Here is a 17,953-nt window from a genome sequence, read left to right as displayed (position 1 = left end):
AAAAATCAGTGGTGAAACAAATGTCAGAATGCCAATATAAATCGGTACTAATTCTCATCCCCACGTTATATAGCACGGAGTTAGATGGAATACTTGATGGATGAACACACTTTGACTTGCGAATGCAGTTAGGGAGCTTGCTCGGCCCTCCAGAGCCTTCTTTGCCCTTTCAAGTCTGAGTCACAAGTTCACAGGTTTAACCTCTCGGGTTCCCATCACCCAAGTCTAGATCACCCTTCGAGCTTCTACACCGTTTCACCAAAAGGTTTCTAAATATTGTTTTTGGTCGAAGTTCACTATAGGTTCCCCTCAATTGGACTCCAACATTTTCTCCTTGGTGGGGTTTCCTTCCCCAAGCTTTCTTCACATTCCACACATGCGCCTCCTTCAGGTTCGAACCACCTTTCGTGTTTTGACTTTGCTGTAGAAGACTTTCGAAACTGGGAGGATTTTTGCTCGCACCTCCACTTGACCACTTAGACCCTCCTTTCTTTCTTTATTTCCACTTTACATATTTTCCTTCAGTTCCAATGCCTCTTTGAAAAATGTACTTGCTATGTATGACTTGCTATGTATGACTTGCTTTCATATCAATTGCTCCTAGATAAAGTCTTTCAAACAATTCACAGCTTTGTACTTTCTTTCTCTGGCATGAGGTCTGGCATGGATTCACATGCTCATGAATATTCCCTGTCGCCAGGCCAGGAATCCTCAGTAAAAGAAAAAACAGTTTATGATGCTTGTTAATCTGATTAGAATCACATGCTGTGCATATGGTCCGACATCCAGTGGTAACCGCGGAGTATTGCATCTTGTCTTTCGGGGGACCGAAAGGGGACGTCGGCATAGGCATGTCTGAAACACTATCCCTATCGTGACGTGTGTAGTACCCAAAATCCCTCACGCGCCGAGGTCCCTCAGATTGTTTTTTTCCGCCCAGATAACTGGTTGCCCTATAGCGGAGCTCTTCATGAGACATTGTTTATCTTACCGAATTGTCGGTTTATTCCCTGTTAAGTCACTTCGCCCATCAAGAACATCTTCGACGAAGACTATGGGGGAATCGTCTACAGCTGTGGGTTTCTGGCACCTAAGATCCGGCGTTCGGACTTCCATGTGGTTGGGCCCTCTGGCCAGCCTACACAGTAGGGAGAGTGGGCTCGGGGTTTGCCATACTGTTGTTATGTCTTTCCTCTTTTCCACTGCTTTCCTTTTTGGTCTGGTTACCCTTCCCTTCTGCTATGGAAAGGACTCCATTTAGATTCTGCCCTGTGTGTAGGGTCAGATATCCGTGGAAAGACGAGCACACGTTGTGTAGCGCTTGTCTCCCCCTAGAGCACGACCAAAAGCGGTGTTCGGCGTGTAAACTCCTTAAACCTAAAACCCTTAAGGGGCGCCGGTTGAAGTACGGAATGTCACATGTGGAGCCTCCCTTCCCTTCTGCAACACCAGCCGAAAGTGACGGGGGTACATCGGATGACCAAACATCGAACGCGGATGTTATAGACCTTGAGGTGGACTATTCTAGGGCCGCCACGCCCGTCCCTGACCCTTCCAGGCTTGACTCCGGTCTTGCTACAGGGACCACTCCCGGTGATAGGGGCGTACAATCGCACCGCACAAAGCACACAACCCAAGCGCCTTCCTCAACGACTTCGTCGAAGAAGGCGAAAGCGCCAACGGGTCTGCCGGAAACTTCGGCGGCGCCCACGGATTGGTCTGATCCGAAGCCTTCCCCGCATCCGCAGCAGCGCATGACGACTGGGCATAACAAACATAACAAGGGCGCTACTCCCCAAACTACACGCGCTGAAGTTTCAGAACAAGAAACTTTGACGGATCCCAAGGTTTCAAAGGCCCGTACAGGCCCGAAAACTACGAGTAGGCCTCTACCCGAGAAGCCATCCGCTGGCCCTTCTGGAGCCGCGGAAGACATTTTCACTGCTGACACATCATCGGAGGCGTTGTCTCCCGAGGATTCGGTGACTATTCGTAAGAGCATCAATAGGATTGCTATGGCAGTGGGCCTAGTACCGGTTCCGCCCACAGTTATGGGCCAATCCGCCGAAAAGTTTTCCACGGATTGGGAAGACGATCCCGTAGACTCTTACGAAGAAAGCCAGGTACCCCTCTCAAGCACCCTGAGGAGATCCTCTCAACGCCTTAGGTCGGAGAACACGGTTCCTACTCAGCTAGGTCCATTTGGGTCATCCAAGTGGACCACGGAGCAATTTGTGGGGTGTATGGATCGGCTGGAGCAGTTTTTCAGGGCTTCTGATCAACCTCTGCCGAAAAAAGCTCGGGTAGACCCTAACCCTCAAACACAAGATGTCCAACACCAAGTTGATTATCAAGAAGCTGTCCAGATGGACACGTATAGAGACATCTATACCGAAGGGGAGTCTACTTTTCTGGACAACTATGGGGAAGATCAAGGAGCAACGGACAACTGGGAGGACACCCAGCAGGACGATCACAACTCCGATATCATTTGCCTCGACTCTCCCCTATCCACCCCGATTCGACAGGCTTCCCCGGTGGATGATCAAATGGCTTTCAACAACATGTTGAAAAAAGCAGCGGATTTCTTTAAAATTGCCACGCTTGAAGCCTTGCCCGAACAAGATTTTGCAGAGGACATTATTAATGAAAAGCCTCCGGCAAGCCAGTCTATCCCTCTCTTGAGCTCTGTAAAGAGACGGCTGGCCCCTTCCTTACTCACACCCGCTCAGACTAGGGCTGTGAACCCAAGGGTCGAAAAACTTTTCCCCACCGACCCGCTTTATATCAAAGGACACGCAATCCCAGACTCGCTGGTGGTGACCAATACTCGCAAGAGAGCAAGGGTTTCCCTTCCCACGGGAGAGTCACCCCCAGACAAGGAGTCCAAAAGGTTGTATGCCTTAGGCAAACGGGTTACGTCGGCGGCGGCCTATACCGTCCGAATTGCCAATAACACGACGTTACTAGCTAGCTATGTCAATGTGCAATGGAACCTACTCCAGGAAGGCCTTCAAGAGGTTCCGGAATCAACCAGAGCCAAGCTTCTCGCCATTGTCTCGGAGGGCAAACTTGCCAATCAGAATGTGCTAAAGAATACCCTGGACACCGCAGAGACAGCAGGCAGGTCTCTCGCACAGGGTACTCTCCTAAAGAGGCACGCGTGGCTGCGCACGCCGGGCTTCAGGCCTGAGACCCAGGCATCCATTATCAACAAACCCACCGAAGAGGCCAACCTCTTCGGGTAGACGATGCGTTGGAGACAGCCAAGAAGGAGCACAAGACTATTAAGTCGCTGCACCAGATTTCCCAGAAACCCTCTTCACAGAGTGGCAGTAATTTTCGGCGGTCCTTTCGAGGACAAGCCTGCGCCACTCAGAACAACTTCGGCACGGGCAACTTCAACTCAAGTCAACTTTCTGCAAGCCCCACTTACTACCCCCAGAGGGGTCAGAAGCGCAGAAAGAATAGAGGCAGAAGCTCCAATTCCAGAGGAGCGTCAACTGCTGGTCAGAAATGACCACCAAGTCCAGGTCCCCTCCCATGTTTCCCCAGTCGGGGGGCGATTAACATCCTTCCTCAAGGCATGGGAGGGGATAACTTCAGACCAGTGGGTCTTAAAGACGGTCGCCCACGGTTACTGCGTGGAATTCGCCCGACCTCCGCAGTTCAGACCTCCGAAACATCGACACCTTTCACCGGAACATCTGCAGATCCTGATCCAAGAGGTGGAAGCGCTGCTGGGAAAGGACGCCATAGAAGCCGTCCCGATTCTTCAGGTAAACTAGGGTATCTATTCAGTGTACTTCCTTGTACCCAAAAAGGATCTCACCATGCGTCCTGTTCTAGACCTGCGCCCAGCGAACAAGTTCATAAAGCCCCAGAAGTTTTGCATGGTAACACTACAAGAGGTCATCCCATTGCTAAAACGGGGGGACTTCATGACAACATTGGATATGAAAGATGCATACTTTCATATTTCAATGCTGCCAGCGCACAGAAAATTTCTAAGGTTCGTGATTCAGGACAAACGCTACCAGTTCAAGGTACTCCCCTTCCACATAGCCTCGGCGCCAAGGGTGTTTACCAAGGTCCTGGCAGTGGCAGCGGCACACCTGCACAGACTTTCAGTTCCAGTTTACCCTTACCTCGACGATTGGCTCATCACGAGGGACTCGTTCGACGTTTGTTTTTCGAACACCCAAAGAACATTAGACCTACTATTCAGCCTGGGATTTTCTATCAACGGAAAGAAATCCAGCTTAGTCCCAGCCAAGTAAAACAGTTCCTGGGGGCTCTAATTCGTACGGAAGACGGTCTGGTCTTCCCTTCCACCGAGAGGGTTCAGAACATGCTCTCTCAGGTTCCTCAGTATGTAGCCAGTCGAGAGATGGCGGTACGCAAAGCTATGCGTTTGCTAGGAATGATGGCGTCATGCATATACTTGGTTCCCCAGGCGTGGCTGCGCATGCGTCCCATGCAAGAGTGGCTCAACAGCCAGTGGTGTCAGGCCAGCGGACAATGGGAAGATCTGTTAGTTGTCTCTCCAGCCCTCGTTCTCTCTCTGCAGTGGTGGTCGAGGGAGAACCTCTTGAAGGGGAAAACCTTCACCACCCTTGCAGTGGAAGCCACTCTCATGACAGGCGCATCTCTCATGGGGTGGGGGGGGGCTCACCTGCTTCAACAGACAGCGCACGGAGTGTGGTCCCCTCAGGTAGCGTCCAACTATATAAACCTACTAGAGCTGCTAGCAGTGTTCAAAGCATTGAAAGCCTTTCAGGAGCAACTGCAGGGGAAGACAGTGCTGGTCTTAACCGACAGCACAACAGCAATGTATTACCTGAACAAACAGGGGGGGCACTCACTCTCCAGGGCTAACCAAGCTATCCCAGAACATCTGGATATGGGCTCTCAGACAAGATGTTCCTGATATCCCAACATGTTCCAGGGGAACTCAATCTTCTGGCAGACGTACTCAGCAGAGATTTTCCTCTGCCAGAAGAGTACGAATGGCGACTGCACGAAGACATTGTATCCAACGTCTTCGCAGAATGGGGGTTTCCAGAGATCGACCTGTTCGCTACTCAGGAGAACGCCTAATGCCAAGATTACGCCTCCAGGTACCCCCAGAACCGATCCAAGGGGAACGGTCTCTGGATAACTTGGTCGGGGAAATGTGTCTACGTTTTTCCCCCCCCGACTCCCCTTCTGAACAGGATAGTGCACAAGATGCACCAGGAACCAGTCACCATGATTGTGGTGGCTCCCATGTGGGCCAGCCAACCTTGGTTCGCGCACCTGATGGAAACGTCCCTCTCCCCACCAGTCAAGCTGCCCTGCACGTGCAACATGTTGTCTTAGGAGAGGGGGGAGACTCTGCACCCATGCCCACAATCTCTGAATTTAGCAGCCTGGCTCCTGAGGTCATAGAGTTTGGACATCTGCAACTCCCTCAAAGATGCATGGACATACTGAGGGAGGCAAGAAAGCCTAGCACACGTTATTGCTATGCCAGCAAATGGAAACGTTTTGTCATCTGATGCAGTTCCAAAGGCGTCAATCCCACCGATTGCTCGCCTTCACACATTGTGTTATATCTAACCCATCTGTTGGACTCTGGGTTAGTCTTCAATTCCTTAAAGGTTTACCTAGCGACGTTGTCAGCCTACGCCAAGTCACAGCAGAAGGTGTCGTGGTGGAAAATACCTGTGATTAAAGCCTTTATTGAAGGGGTTAAAAGAATGTATCCCCCCCCCATCACTCACCCAGCCCCTGGGTGGGATCTTAATGTTGTTTTAACTAGGCTCGTGGGACCCCCTTTTGAGCCTATGCATAAAGCTAGTCTGAAAGACCTGACTTACAAGACAGCCTTTCTAGTAGCGATCACTTCTATCAGAAGAGTTAGCGAACTACAGGCCCTCTCGGTTTTGGACCCCTTTGTTACAGTCCACAAAGATAAGGTAGTTCTGCGCACACATCCCAGATTTGCACCGAAATTTATTTCGAAGTTCCATGTGAACCAGTGAATCGAACTACCCACGTTCTTCCAGAGACCTACTAACATGGCCGAAAGAAGCCTTCACACACTAGATGTGCGCAGGGCAGTCATGTTGTACATGGATAGAACTAAACCACTGAGGAAAACTAAACAATTCTTTGTTTAAGTGGCAGCTGGTAGAGAAGGGGACCCTGCATCACACTATGTTACACTCTTGCAAAGAGAGAACTGCCCTTCAAGACTAGAGCACATTCTACTCGAGGCACTGGGGCATCCATAGCATTAATTGCAAATGTTCCCCTAGAGTCCATTTGCAACCTGGAGTTCTGTACACACCTTTACAAAACACTATTGCCTAGACACTCATTCTGGGTCTGATTCTCAGGTGGGACAAGCAGTACTGAGACATCTTTTTTCTACTTTTCCTTCTTACAACCCACCTCCAACTCCGGGTACTGCTCGCTAGTCTATGCACAGCATGTGATTCAGATTGACAAGCATCAGAAGACATGCATTACTTACCGTAAAAGCATTTCTGATGATTGTATCTGCTTAGATTCACAAGCGCCCTCCCTGCCTCCCGGCTCGGGGTGGAAGGAACATAGACTTCTTACTACTTTCTCTCTTCATGTACTCACTCACTATAGCCTTGGGCTCCCTCATGGCAGAAAAAATACAATTGGAGGGACCTCGGCGCGTGAGGGATTTTGGGTACTACACACGTCACGATAGGGATAGTGTTTCAGACACGCCTATGCCGACGTCCCCTTTCGGTCCCCCGAAAGACAAGATGCAATACTCTGCGGTTACCACTGGATGTCGGACCATATGCACAGCATGTGAATCTAAGCAGATACAATCATCAGAAATGCTTTTACGGTAAGTAATGCATGTCTTCACTTTCAAACTGTCTTTCTCCTTTAAACCAATCACTGATCTCTAGGTCATACTGCCCCAGCCAAGGACTGCCCTCTCCCTAAGCCCCTCTGCAGCCATCTTCACATTTTTACCGCACGTTCAAATGTTGGGAGCCCTCGTGTTTTGCTCTTGCACCTTTTCAGCGTTTGTCACGCTTTTTTGCTTGGAAAATTCCTATTTTTGTTAAATAGAGCCTGTGTGCTCTCTCGTTCTTTGATCGGCAAGCGGGGATCCGTTTCTCGGCGTCTTTCAACGCCCCTCAAGGGCAGAATCGTAGAGCGTTTTTCTTTGAAGATTCCAGAAGGCCATCGGGCCTACACCGCACGCTGGTCATGTCTGAGGAGAAGAAGGACGGGGGTAAGTCAGATATATAAAACAGACAAAAGGACATGTTTAAACACACCTTTTATTTGAAATGAATGTAATCTTTCTCTAAGCCCTACGATTGTGATCAGTTTGCTGTGCTAAAAAAAAGCAAACAGGGGTGCTCATCAGGACATTGAACAAATAAGCTTGGTCCTCTGTCAAACTTAAGCTATCCTAACATCTGCCCTACAACTATGAAAAGAAAGAAAGACGATCTCGGTTTAACATGGGATAGGGTGGCTCTCCCCCTGGATTCACTCAGTGGTGGCTGGTATTCTTAATCCCCACAAAGGAGTTCAAGCCCCTGCTTTGGTAGTTCCAACAAACAAATGTGTCTTTATAACAAAGAGCACATTCCAGCTCTTGGCCTTGTGATTCCACTGTATAAACAACAACAAAAATGTCTCTTAATGTCCTTTTGGCACAACAGCAAGTCCAAACAGTTCTTTGTTTACCCCCTCCTCATGGATATATTAAACCTAATTAGTTCATCTGATTTGAGGCTATCAGTATTTACAGAACACCACTCTTCTTCTTTCGGTTAGAATATTCTGGGTTTCAGCCTCGGATAGGTCAAATGCTTTCTTAGCCCAGTTCAGTTCTAGCTTTGGTCATAGATTTCTCTCAACCGCTCCTGGGGTCTTCTGATTATCAGCCCTGTGTAGGCCATGGGGTTGCCCACCCGCTAATGGTGCAATGCTGCGTACCTTCGCTCCAGCGGCTGTGCTTGGTTATGCGAGTGGTCTCCCTGGCGTGCACTGACCCGCGTTCTTGTCCTGGCTTCGGACTGTCCAGTCGGCTGCTTCTCCTTGGCTCTTTCCACCTCTGCTGAAGGACAAGTACGCAGAGGTGGCTTCCTCTCCCGGCAGTTCTGGGCTTGGCTGATCTCTGCTGTTGGGGAAGAGACAGCACACCACTGGCTGTTTCGGGTAGCCGTCGGCTGTGATGCTCTCCCGTTTGGCTCCTCCTGAGGGGGTGGGTAATTCCTCCTTTGTCGAGGCTACAACAGATATGTCAAAGACCAAGCCATCCACCTTAAAGGAGTTCTGCACATGGTTACCCTGCTCAGTGCTCATATAACCAACAAATGCATGGGACTTTGCAGTGAGGGGAGGTGAAGGAGAACCCTACTTTGGCATTCCTTGGGGGGGAGGGAGAGAAAAGAGAGAGAGGGGGGGGGGGTGTGTGTGTGTGTGTGTGTGTGTGTGTGTGTGTGTGTGTGTGTGTGTGTGTGTGTGTGTGTACATTCACTGAGAACTGCAGTGCAAGTTCCTAGGAGTATACATTCAAAGAAGGTCTGAGTACATTGTACCTATTTATCATTGTATAGACGTCACAATATCTATCTATGCATGCTAGCAGACCCAAAAAGGAAGCAAGGCCCACACATAAGTAAACTCTAAATGTGTGTGACAAGGTCACAGCTGGCAGTTTTTGTAGTGGGCTAAATGTTTCATTGTAAGGAAACAACTATATCCCTGCTGGTTTTATTCATCACATATTAGCTGGGGCCAGTGTTTCACAGACATGCTAGCTAATGTTTCATTAATTAGGCAAGCAGTGTATGTACTGGGGGTAGTGTTTTAATTGAGTGGCGGTCTTTGCATCTTTGTTTTGTGATTAATGTCTCAATAGCTGTATTGGTGCTAATATTTTGGAAATAATCCAGCAGTGTGTATCTTGAGGCTAGCGATTCTTGAACAGGTGGCAGCCTTGCTCCTGGGTCTACCCTTTCATTAATAAACAAGCTGTCTGTTTTGAGGTAGCTTTTCATTATTGCTGTGTAAGTGTTTAAATTGGGACAAGCATCTTAATCGATAACTAGCCCTTGTGCAGGGCTAGTCATTAGCTAGTGGGATTGCTGTATCTGTCTCTGCTAATATTGGACTTTCCATCACTTTTTTTTCCTAGGGGTTCTGAAGGAGATCCAGAGCACCCTGGAGAGCGACCGATCGTAAGTACTCACCCACACTAAAGGCATGCCCCCTACATTGTCTGACATGTATATGGGCTTGAAATAATGTAAGGAGATAGCTCACCCTGAATTCTGGATGGGGTTAGTTGGAGCAGAGGGCATACAGAAGGTCAGAGTCAAAGGATGAATGAGTTGTGGGGTACTTGATTCTCGATCAACAGTAGAAAGAACAAAGTTGATTCTGGATGTAGAGTGAATGCTGGGGAAGGAGCATGAACTGTGGCTATAATAGTGACTGTAAGATGTAAGAAATGAACAATAATTTGGAAAGAGTTCAGGGAAGTTGGGTGGGGGGGAGAAGAGGATAAGGGGGGCAAACATGGGTCTGATTGTAAAGTAGGAATTTTGGAAGAAGGAATAATAGAGAATGAGCCTGATTAATTTTTGCTGTAAATTTTTATAACGGATTAGCATGGATGTTGCGGTGGTGGAGGTAGATTATGAACTAATGGGATGAGGGAAGATGTATGAAAAAACAGAATGAAAACCATCGGGTCTGAGGACATCTATAATGTGTGACAAGAGAGAGTTTGAACCATGTTTCGGTGAGAAGTGAATCCAGGTTGTGGGTGTTAAGTGTCCGCAATGTCATCTGCATCTGCGATTACTGAGCGGGCATTGATGAGCTTCAGCTTCTGTGTTGGTTGGGAATGCTGTGGATGAGATTGCTGTGTTGTGAAGTCCACGATGGTGACCGAGTGCAATGTCTAATGAGAGTAAGGGATGGGCTGTGAAGAGGAAAGTGGGAGTTTGGTTAGACCAAAGTGGGAATAGCCCTTGCAGATATACTAGGCGGAGTTCCCGGAACCATACACCAATGTTGGTTCTGAAACCCCCCCCTAACATTATGCATTAGAAGTTTACTTCAGTGTATCCATCACAGCATTTACTTCAGTGTACCCATCACAGCAAATGCGCACTTTGATCCTAAGACTTGAACAGACCAAGATATATTTCCATGAAAGTAATTTTCTGAGGATCATCACTTTGGCACTGAGAATTGGTGAACTGCCAGCATTATGTTGTGAAAGCCTTTTTCATTTTTTCTCTTGGACAAAATGGTTCTACAAAGACATATTTTTCGAGGGGATTGTGTCTGCCGACATATTCCACATCTATAACAGGTAATGACCACAGCTGTGCTTCTTCGGAAAATTTTCGGCAGAGGGCGCCCTGCGTAGATGACGTTGATACGTTGTTCCTCGAGGGCCTCTGTCGAGAGTTGACGTCACCGGATTATATATAAGACGCGCAGCGCCCGTAGCCTCAGTTCCGTGTTTTCCACAGACGTGTTTGCTTCGGAATCTCGGTGCGCTCGATTCTTCTCTTCAAAAGCAATGTCTTCTTCTTCTAACACCCCGAAATCAAGCTTTAAAAAAAGTCGGGACTGCAGTTCGAAAATGTCCATCACGGACCCGCACGTCATCTGCCTCTGGTGCCTCGGCGAAAGCCACGCCACCGACGACTGCAATGATTGCCAGTCCCTGACGTCTAAGGCCTTGCGTGAATGTAAGAAGAAATTTAAAGGTAGGTAGGGTGTCTAAGCCCCATAAATCGAAGTCCGCTGGGCTTTCGACCGATGACTCGAGGGCTGACTCTCCGCGTTGGCGAATCTCCAGGGGGTCTCGGAGTGGTTCCCGCCATTCCTCTGCCTCTTCGAGGCATTCTAGGAAGCGCTATCGCCTTCCCTGTCCTCGTCAGAGGACTCCGCCAGACAGTTGACTTGTCCCACCAAGTCTTTGTCGCGGGCAGAATGGGATGCATTCCGTCAACAGATGATGGCGATTTTCCGAATCGCAAGGCACAGTTCCGGCCGTGCCTTCGAAAGAAGCCGGCAGGGAACGGACTCGGTCCACCACTCGCATGCCTTCGGGCGGTCGGCGCGATCATCGGGAGCCGTTGAGGTCCCGATCGACAAGGAAGGTCGCCGTAGCCGTGCCAGATTCAGGTCCCGGTCCTCAACGCCATCGAGACCGTCGGGACCTGTGAAGCCTTCGAGGAAGTTGTCGACGCCATCGGTGCCGTGTCCGTCGAGTGACGCTCTCGGGGCTCCGCCCTCAAAGAAGTTGTCGACGCCATCGGCGCCGATTCCCTCAACGCCGTTTGTAGAGGATTTGACAGAGGTGCCCCAGAGGGCTGTGGAAACTCTGAGGAAGGCTCTCAGTAAGTCTTTGAGGTCTGTTTTTGAGCCCTACTCTGTTCCTCCTCCCAGATTGGATTTGTCCCAACCTTTGGATTATATTTCGGAGGTGGAGGAAGGGTCTGATGAGGAGATGGTTGTGCCTCCTGATGTCCCTGATGACCTTTTGTCTGGGCACAGTCAGATAGAGGAACTCTGTCAGTCCTAGCATTATGCCAGTGGTCTTGACACCTCTCCGGAGGTGGAGTTTGGCAGGCCTGAGCCTGGGACGCATGCCTAATCCTCCAATAGGCGTCTCATGTCAAGGGTGACTGAATACTTGGGGTGGTCTGCTCCACCTGTTGATTTTGATCAGCATGATCTGACGGACATCCTGGACCAAGTTCCAACCACTGACCGGGTGTTGCCATTTCACATGGCTTTGCAAAGAAGGGTGGCGGCGGCTTGGACTGCTCCGGAGAGACGCCTGGCAGTGAATAAGACGCTTCTGAAAAAATACCATCCAGCCAGTAGTGACCCCTGCTACTTGTCGACACACCCTACTCCGGAGAGTTTGGTGGGGCAGGCGGCTACGGCCCCCGTGAAATAGGCTGCGTACCCTACCATCCCTCCTGACAGGGACGATAAGCGCTTTGATGGTTAGGCGAAGAAGGTATCTTCTTCTGGGGGTATGGCTTTGAAGGCAGCCAACTCCGTTTGTGCCTTGGCGAGATTCACTCACACTCTGTGGAATTGTGCATCTTTAGCAGCTGAGCATATTCCCGAAGTGGAAGAACGGGATGGTTTTCTAGCCCTCGTGCAAGACGGCAAGGATGCCATGTGTGAATCCGTTCAGTCGGGTTTGGGTACGGCAGATTGTGTCAGCCAGTCAATGGCTGTGAGCACCGTGATACGCAGGTTTGAGTAGTTGCGGAAGTGGGGTTTTGCTCCTGATATGCAATCCCGGCTTCTCAACATGCCCTATGATGGTGCCCACCTGTTTGGCAGCAAGGCTGACGAGAGCCTTGAGAGGTTGCAGACCTCCAAAGCTGCAGCGAAGTCTTTGAGCGCTGCAGTACATCAACCTCCGCCTTTTCGTCCTAGGGGACAGCAATGGAGGGGAGGTTCCTTTCGGTACTATTCTTCCTTTGGTAGATCGAGAGGAGCTGCCAGTCAAAGGGGCAACCGTAGGAGTACCAGAGGTGGAAAGCAAGGTACTCGAGGTGCCAAAGCCGCTCAGGCAATTGCCTCGTTGCCCTCAGGTACTGCCGCATCAGCTCAGTCATGAGGCCATGTCCCATGGTTCGCCGGTTGGGGGCAGACTTGCGGAGCATCTTGGAGAATTACTTTAGATGTGTGGGTTCTGGAGCTCATAACGGCTACGGTCTTCCCTTCCGGCAGAGGCCTCACGACAATCCACCGGGGAAGCTCTCTTTGAAGCGTCCGGATCCGCTCCTTGCGCAGGAAATCCTATCCCTGCTGGAGAAAGGCACCATAGAACTGGTGCCTGTAGCGGAGAGGAACAAGGGATGGTATTCCCCTTATTTTTTCATCCCGAAAAAAGACTGGGGATTGAGACCCAAGATGGACTTGCGTTGGCTGAACAAGCTCCTCAGGAAGGACAAGTTCAAGATGGTAACTCTTTCTCAACTTCAGAATTGGTTGGTGTCTCTCGACCCCAAGGATGCTTACTTTTATGTGCCGATTCATACCAAGCACAGGAAGTACCTGAGGTTCGTGGTTGGCGACTCACATTTTCAGTTTCTGGTCCTGCCGTTCGGATTGACCTCCGCCCGAGGGTCCTTCACCAAGCTGATGGTGGTGGTGGCAGCGTATCTCAGGAAAGGGGGGATTCACGTCTACCCCTACCTGGACGATTGGTTGAACAGGGCGCGCTCTCCTGAGCAAGCCCTACATCATCTGTGAGTCACCTGCCACTCCCTTCACAAGCTTGGCTTCTCCCTCAATTTAAAGAAGTCCCATTTGACACCAATCCAACGGCTCCAATACATCGGAGCAGTGCTCGACACATCCCTGGGGCAGTGTTAGCCTCCCCAGGTGAGGGCTCATCACATTCTGCAGATCGTGCACAAATTTCAACGTGCCCGGAGTCTCCCGGCGTTGGAGTTCTTGAGGTTGCTCGGCCTCATGGCATCCTGCATTTTCCTGGTGCCAGAGGTCAGGCTGCCGATGCGATCTCTGCAGTGGGCTCTCAAGATGCAGTGGTGGCAGTTCTCCGGCAGGATGTCGGATCACGTTCCGATTCCACCCTCGGTCACACAGGATCTTCTGTGGTGGTCCATCAAAGGCAATCTGATGAAAGGAGCTCCATTTTGGCAACCTTGGCCGGAGGTGATGATCGTGATGGACGCATCACTCACAGGTTGCGGAGCTCATGCCAACGAGTTGACAGCCAGCTGCCGTTGGTCTCCATCTGTAACGCTCACCTGGTTCCCACGGGGGCGCTGGTCTAGTCTGGATTGCTGTGGCCTCTTCTAGCGTGATGCGCAGGACCCGGAACACCGATTGTACAGGACCTCCAAATCGTGCTTGCCTGGCCCGTAGGAATATCCTTCTGCAGATGAGAAAGGGGATTAACAGTCTGCAGAATAGTGTGCTAGCTCCCCCCTTTCCCCCTTCATTCCTCTCTAACTTCCTCCAAACCCCGGTTTAAGCTCACCTTATGGTTTGGAAGGATGAACTCTCCATCCTGCTTCTGGTGCAGGGGCGCACGTTCGTCCAGTTACTTCACTGGTTTTCAGAATGGCGCTGGCAAAATCAACTTGACTTTCCTGAGCGATGCGCCGTAAGTATGAAAGTTCAAAGTTCAAGTGAGGCCCCCTTTATGTTGTCTTTCTAACCTGTGATCTGTCCTTTATTTCAGGTGCAGAATGAAGGCGATGCGTCGAGGGGTTAACTGCAGAGGTGGGTAGTGATGAGGGCGATCCCTCTAAATGTCCTTATCATTCCCCAGAAATGTCTCTTGTCCTTTCCCCATAGGGGCCGGGGTACGGTACCTGCCAACGGGGCGGCGCCGACCCGAAATGTGGAAGAAAAGGCGGTAAGTATTATGGCTGTTAATCAGGCTTTCCTTCTGTGTTCCTTCTGCTCACCTTTTGTTTCTTCCTCTCTCCCCTAGGTGCAGAGATGTGGCGTCCGATGCTGACAGCCGCGATGGAGCCAGGAGATGTCTCGAGGACAGGTGAGTGAAGCGTGGCGCTGCAGCGAGCAGCGCAATGCTTTTAAATGGAAGTCTTTCTTCAGGGATGCTGGCGAGAAGATTCCGGATGCAGGTAAGAAGTTTGAAATAGTCCTTGGTTTTCACCTTTCTCTTCTCTTCCTTCCTTGCAGGTCTTCCAGGTTCGAGGCGGGCGTGGCTGGAGTCCAGGAGCAGACACGGTGAGCGTTCAGCTGCAGGAAGCAGAACAACGCGAAGCATGAGCTGCTGTCTGGGCGTGGCTTAAATAGCCTCCAAAGAAGTCCCAGGTATGTATCCTTCCCTGGCCACGCCCGAGTGAAAAAATAGTCCCTTTCAGGTCTCAGGGAGGCCTGAAGCGTGCAGCATGGTCTGCATCAGGTAAGTGCACAAAACACCTCCCTTTATGAGCCTGGCGCCTATGGCGCCAGGACTGATGTCCAACATGAGCCTGGCGCCAAAGGCGCCAGGACTGAGTCCAAAGAGCCCGTATAAGGGGCCGCTGGGCTTTTACCCGAGGGCATGATGCCTGCTTCCGGGGGTGCTGGACCTCGCCTGGTGCTCTGGGGGTAGGCATCATGACACCATCGGAGTCCAGACTCCACATCAATCTGTTAGAGCTGCAGGCTGACAGGCTAGCCCTGAAGTCTTTTCTGCCGTCTGTACGGGGGAAGAATGTCCTGATTATGACAGACAATACGGTGGCCATGCACTACCTCAACAAAAAAGAGGGGACAGGGTCACTCCTGTTGTGCAGGGAGGCGATGCAGCTCTGGTTCTGGGCCATCCAGCAGGAAATTTTGATCTCAGCAGTTCATCTGGCTGGAGACGGAAACGCGGCGGCGGACGCTCTGACCAGGCAGAGCACAGTCTCTCACGAGTGGGAGTTGGCTCAGGAAGTTCTGTTGGAGATCTTCACCCTTTGGGGAACCCCACAAGTGGATCTCTTCACCACCAGTGTCAACCGGAAGCACAAAAGATTCTGCTCGCTGGAATTTCCTCCAAGAGCACCCTAGGGGAGGCGTTCATAGTGGAGTGGTCCTTCCCACTGCTGTATGCGTTTCCTCCAGTCCCTGTCATTCCGCAAGTGTTGCAGAGGTTACAGAGATTTGGTTCCCGGATGATCCTCATTGCTCCGGCATGGGCCAGGAGAGCGTGGTACCTGAGTACATAGACATGTCCATCTGCCCTCCACGCCATCTTCCCTACCGAGATGATCTGCTCTCACGGGAGGGGGGTCGGGTTCTCCATCCAGAGGTCAAGTCTCTCAGCCTTCATGCTTGGTATCTGAAAGGTTGAGGTATAAGGATTGGGACCTCCCCGAAGACGTGATGGAGTTGTTGCTTTTGGCCAGAAGGCCCGCAACGAAATCCCTGTACCGTTGCCGTTTGAGAACGTTCTGTGACTGGTGCAGGGTACAGAATGTGGATCCTTTCCAATGTTCCATTCCTTTTCATTTTGTCTTTTTTGCTTTCTTTAGCCCACATAGGCCTGCAAGTGGGTACCATTAAGGGTTGTCTGGCGGCGCTGTCCATATTTAAGCGCTCGTCTGAGGAATGTTCTTATTTTAAGATCCCTTTGATTTCTCAGTTTCTAAAAGGGCTAACTAATGTGTTTCCACCGTCGCCTTTCAAGGTGCCGGGATGGGATTTGAATTTGTTTTTAAAGTTCCTAATGGGAGCACTGTTTGAGCCCTTACATTCTTGTCCGTTGCGACTATTGTCCTTTAAAACTGTGTTTTTATTTGCGGTTACTTCCGCATGCAGAATGTGTGAGTTGCAGGAACTTTCCGCCAAGCCACCCTTTACTGTGTTCCATAAGGAAAGGGTTGTTCTGCGGGTGCGGCCTTCTTTTCTTCCGAAGGTTGTGTCGGAATTCCATTTGAGCCAGAAGGTAACAAAAGGACCCTCCAATGGGCTTACGGGCTTGCTCTACTAGGGGTGTGGCTACCTCCAATGCGCTGCAGAGGGGTGTTCCGATTCGCAACATTTGCGAAGCAGCCACATAGGCCTCTGTCCATACTTTTGTGAGACACTATTCCTTGGACTCCATCCATGGGCAGGATTTGGCCTTTGGTAAGGCAGTCCTCTATTCAGTCATTTGATTGGGCATTCTAAAATTATGAAATTGTAAATTCTTTTCCCACCTCCATACGTTGGTACTGCTTTGGGAGTCTGTCATAGATGTGGAATACGTCGGAGGACACAATCCCCTCGAAGAACAAGTTACTTACCTTATCTGGTAACGTTCTTTCAATGGGATGTTCCTCCGACGTATTCCACATTGCACCCTCCCAGCCTGCCCTTCTACTGAATTTCTTATGCTATTGCAGTTTACGTTTCCGCAAGGCTTTCTGCAGTCATACTTGCAGGAGATTGGTGCCACACGCTCTGGGGAAAAAAATACAACTGAGGCTACGGGCGCCGTGCGTCCTATATAGAACGACGGAGGCCGTCGAGGAACAACGTATCGACGCAGGACGCCCTCTGCCGAAAATATTCCGAAGCAGCACAGCTGTTGTCATTACCTGTCATAGATGTGGAATATGTCGGAGGAACATCCCATCGAAAGAACGTTACCAGATAAGTTAAGTAACTTGTTCTTCCGACAGTGGTCTCAGAATTTCATTTAAACTAAGAGATCAAAAGTCCCTGTTTTCTTCTTGAACGAAGATTCTGCGGAGGAACGCCCTTTAAACCATGTGGATGTGAGCAGGTTACTTCAGTTTTACCTAAAATGTATGCAAACATTTTAATTCTCTAATATCTTTTTGTAAACCAGTGGCGCCCTATCCTTGGACAAAATTCCCCCAAATGTAGTTACTTGCTGGATTATGAGCTGTACCCTTGAAAGTTACTTCATCAGAAATATTACTTAGCCTAGTTCTCGCTAGCTGATTTGACTACCCATAATTAATTCCCAGGTGTGCTAATGATTTTAATAAGGTTTCTTTTAGTTTATTTTTGTTCATGTTCTGAGCAGCAAATATCAAAATATGCAAATTGCACATTTGAATTGAAGACAGTAGTAAAGAGTTCAAAACATTCCCTAAACCTAATGTAACCTAAATATGCCAAAACCAAAACTATCAAAAACAAGCACATCTTCCTCACTAAAAATGATTGACCCTTTTTAAAAAAAGACATCCCGAATACCCTACATAGTTACAAGAGTTATACTTCTAACTTGTAAGAAGCATATTCCATCAATAAGAGAAATCATAGCAATACACATGAACACACAAAAGAAAGACACAGAAATGGATACACATGGGCAAAGGGAAATGGGAAATGGAACAAATAGAGAAATAAACAATAAAGTAAAAGTCAATATCTTATTAATCAAATTGATAATATCACAAGTTCGCAATTACAATTAAAC

At 49.6% G+C, this 17,953-nt stretch overlaps 1 protein-coding gene across 3 annotated transcripts in view; it reads left to right on the top strand.

The window, feature by feature from the left end:
• LLGL2 (LLGL scribble cell polarity complex component 2) overlaps positions 1 to 17,953 on the top strand; it is a 908,486-nt gene that overhangs the window by 755,419 nt on the left and 135,114 nt on the right. For all 3 annotated transcript variants that reach the window (XM_069654770.1, XM_069654772.1, XM_069654771.1), the window contains exon 24: positions 9,194 to 9,236. In XM_069654770.1, the coding sequence (XP_069510871.1) occupies positions 9,194 to 9,236 (43 nt within the window). The remainder of the gene's footprint in view (positions 1 to 9,193; positions 9,237 to 17,953) is intronic.

This window comes from Ambystoma mexicanum, chromosome 3q (genome assembly GCF_040938575.1).
Source record: "Ambystoma mexicanum isolate Mex_15411 chromosome 3q, UKY_AmexF1_1, whole genome shotgun sequence".
Lineage (NCBI taxonomy): Eukaryota > Metazoa > Chordata > Amphibia > Caudata > Ambystomatidae > Ambystoma > Ambystoma mexicanum.
Note: the sequence above shows the minus strand (reverse complement) of the source record. Positions and strands in the feature narration are given on the sequence as shown.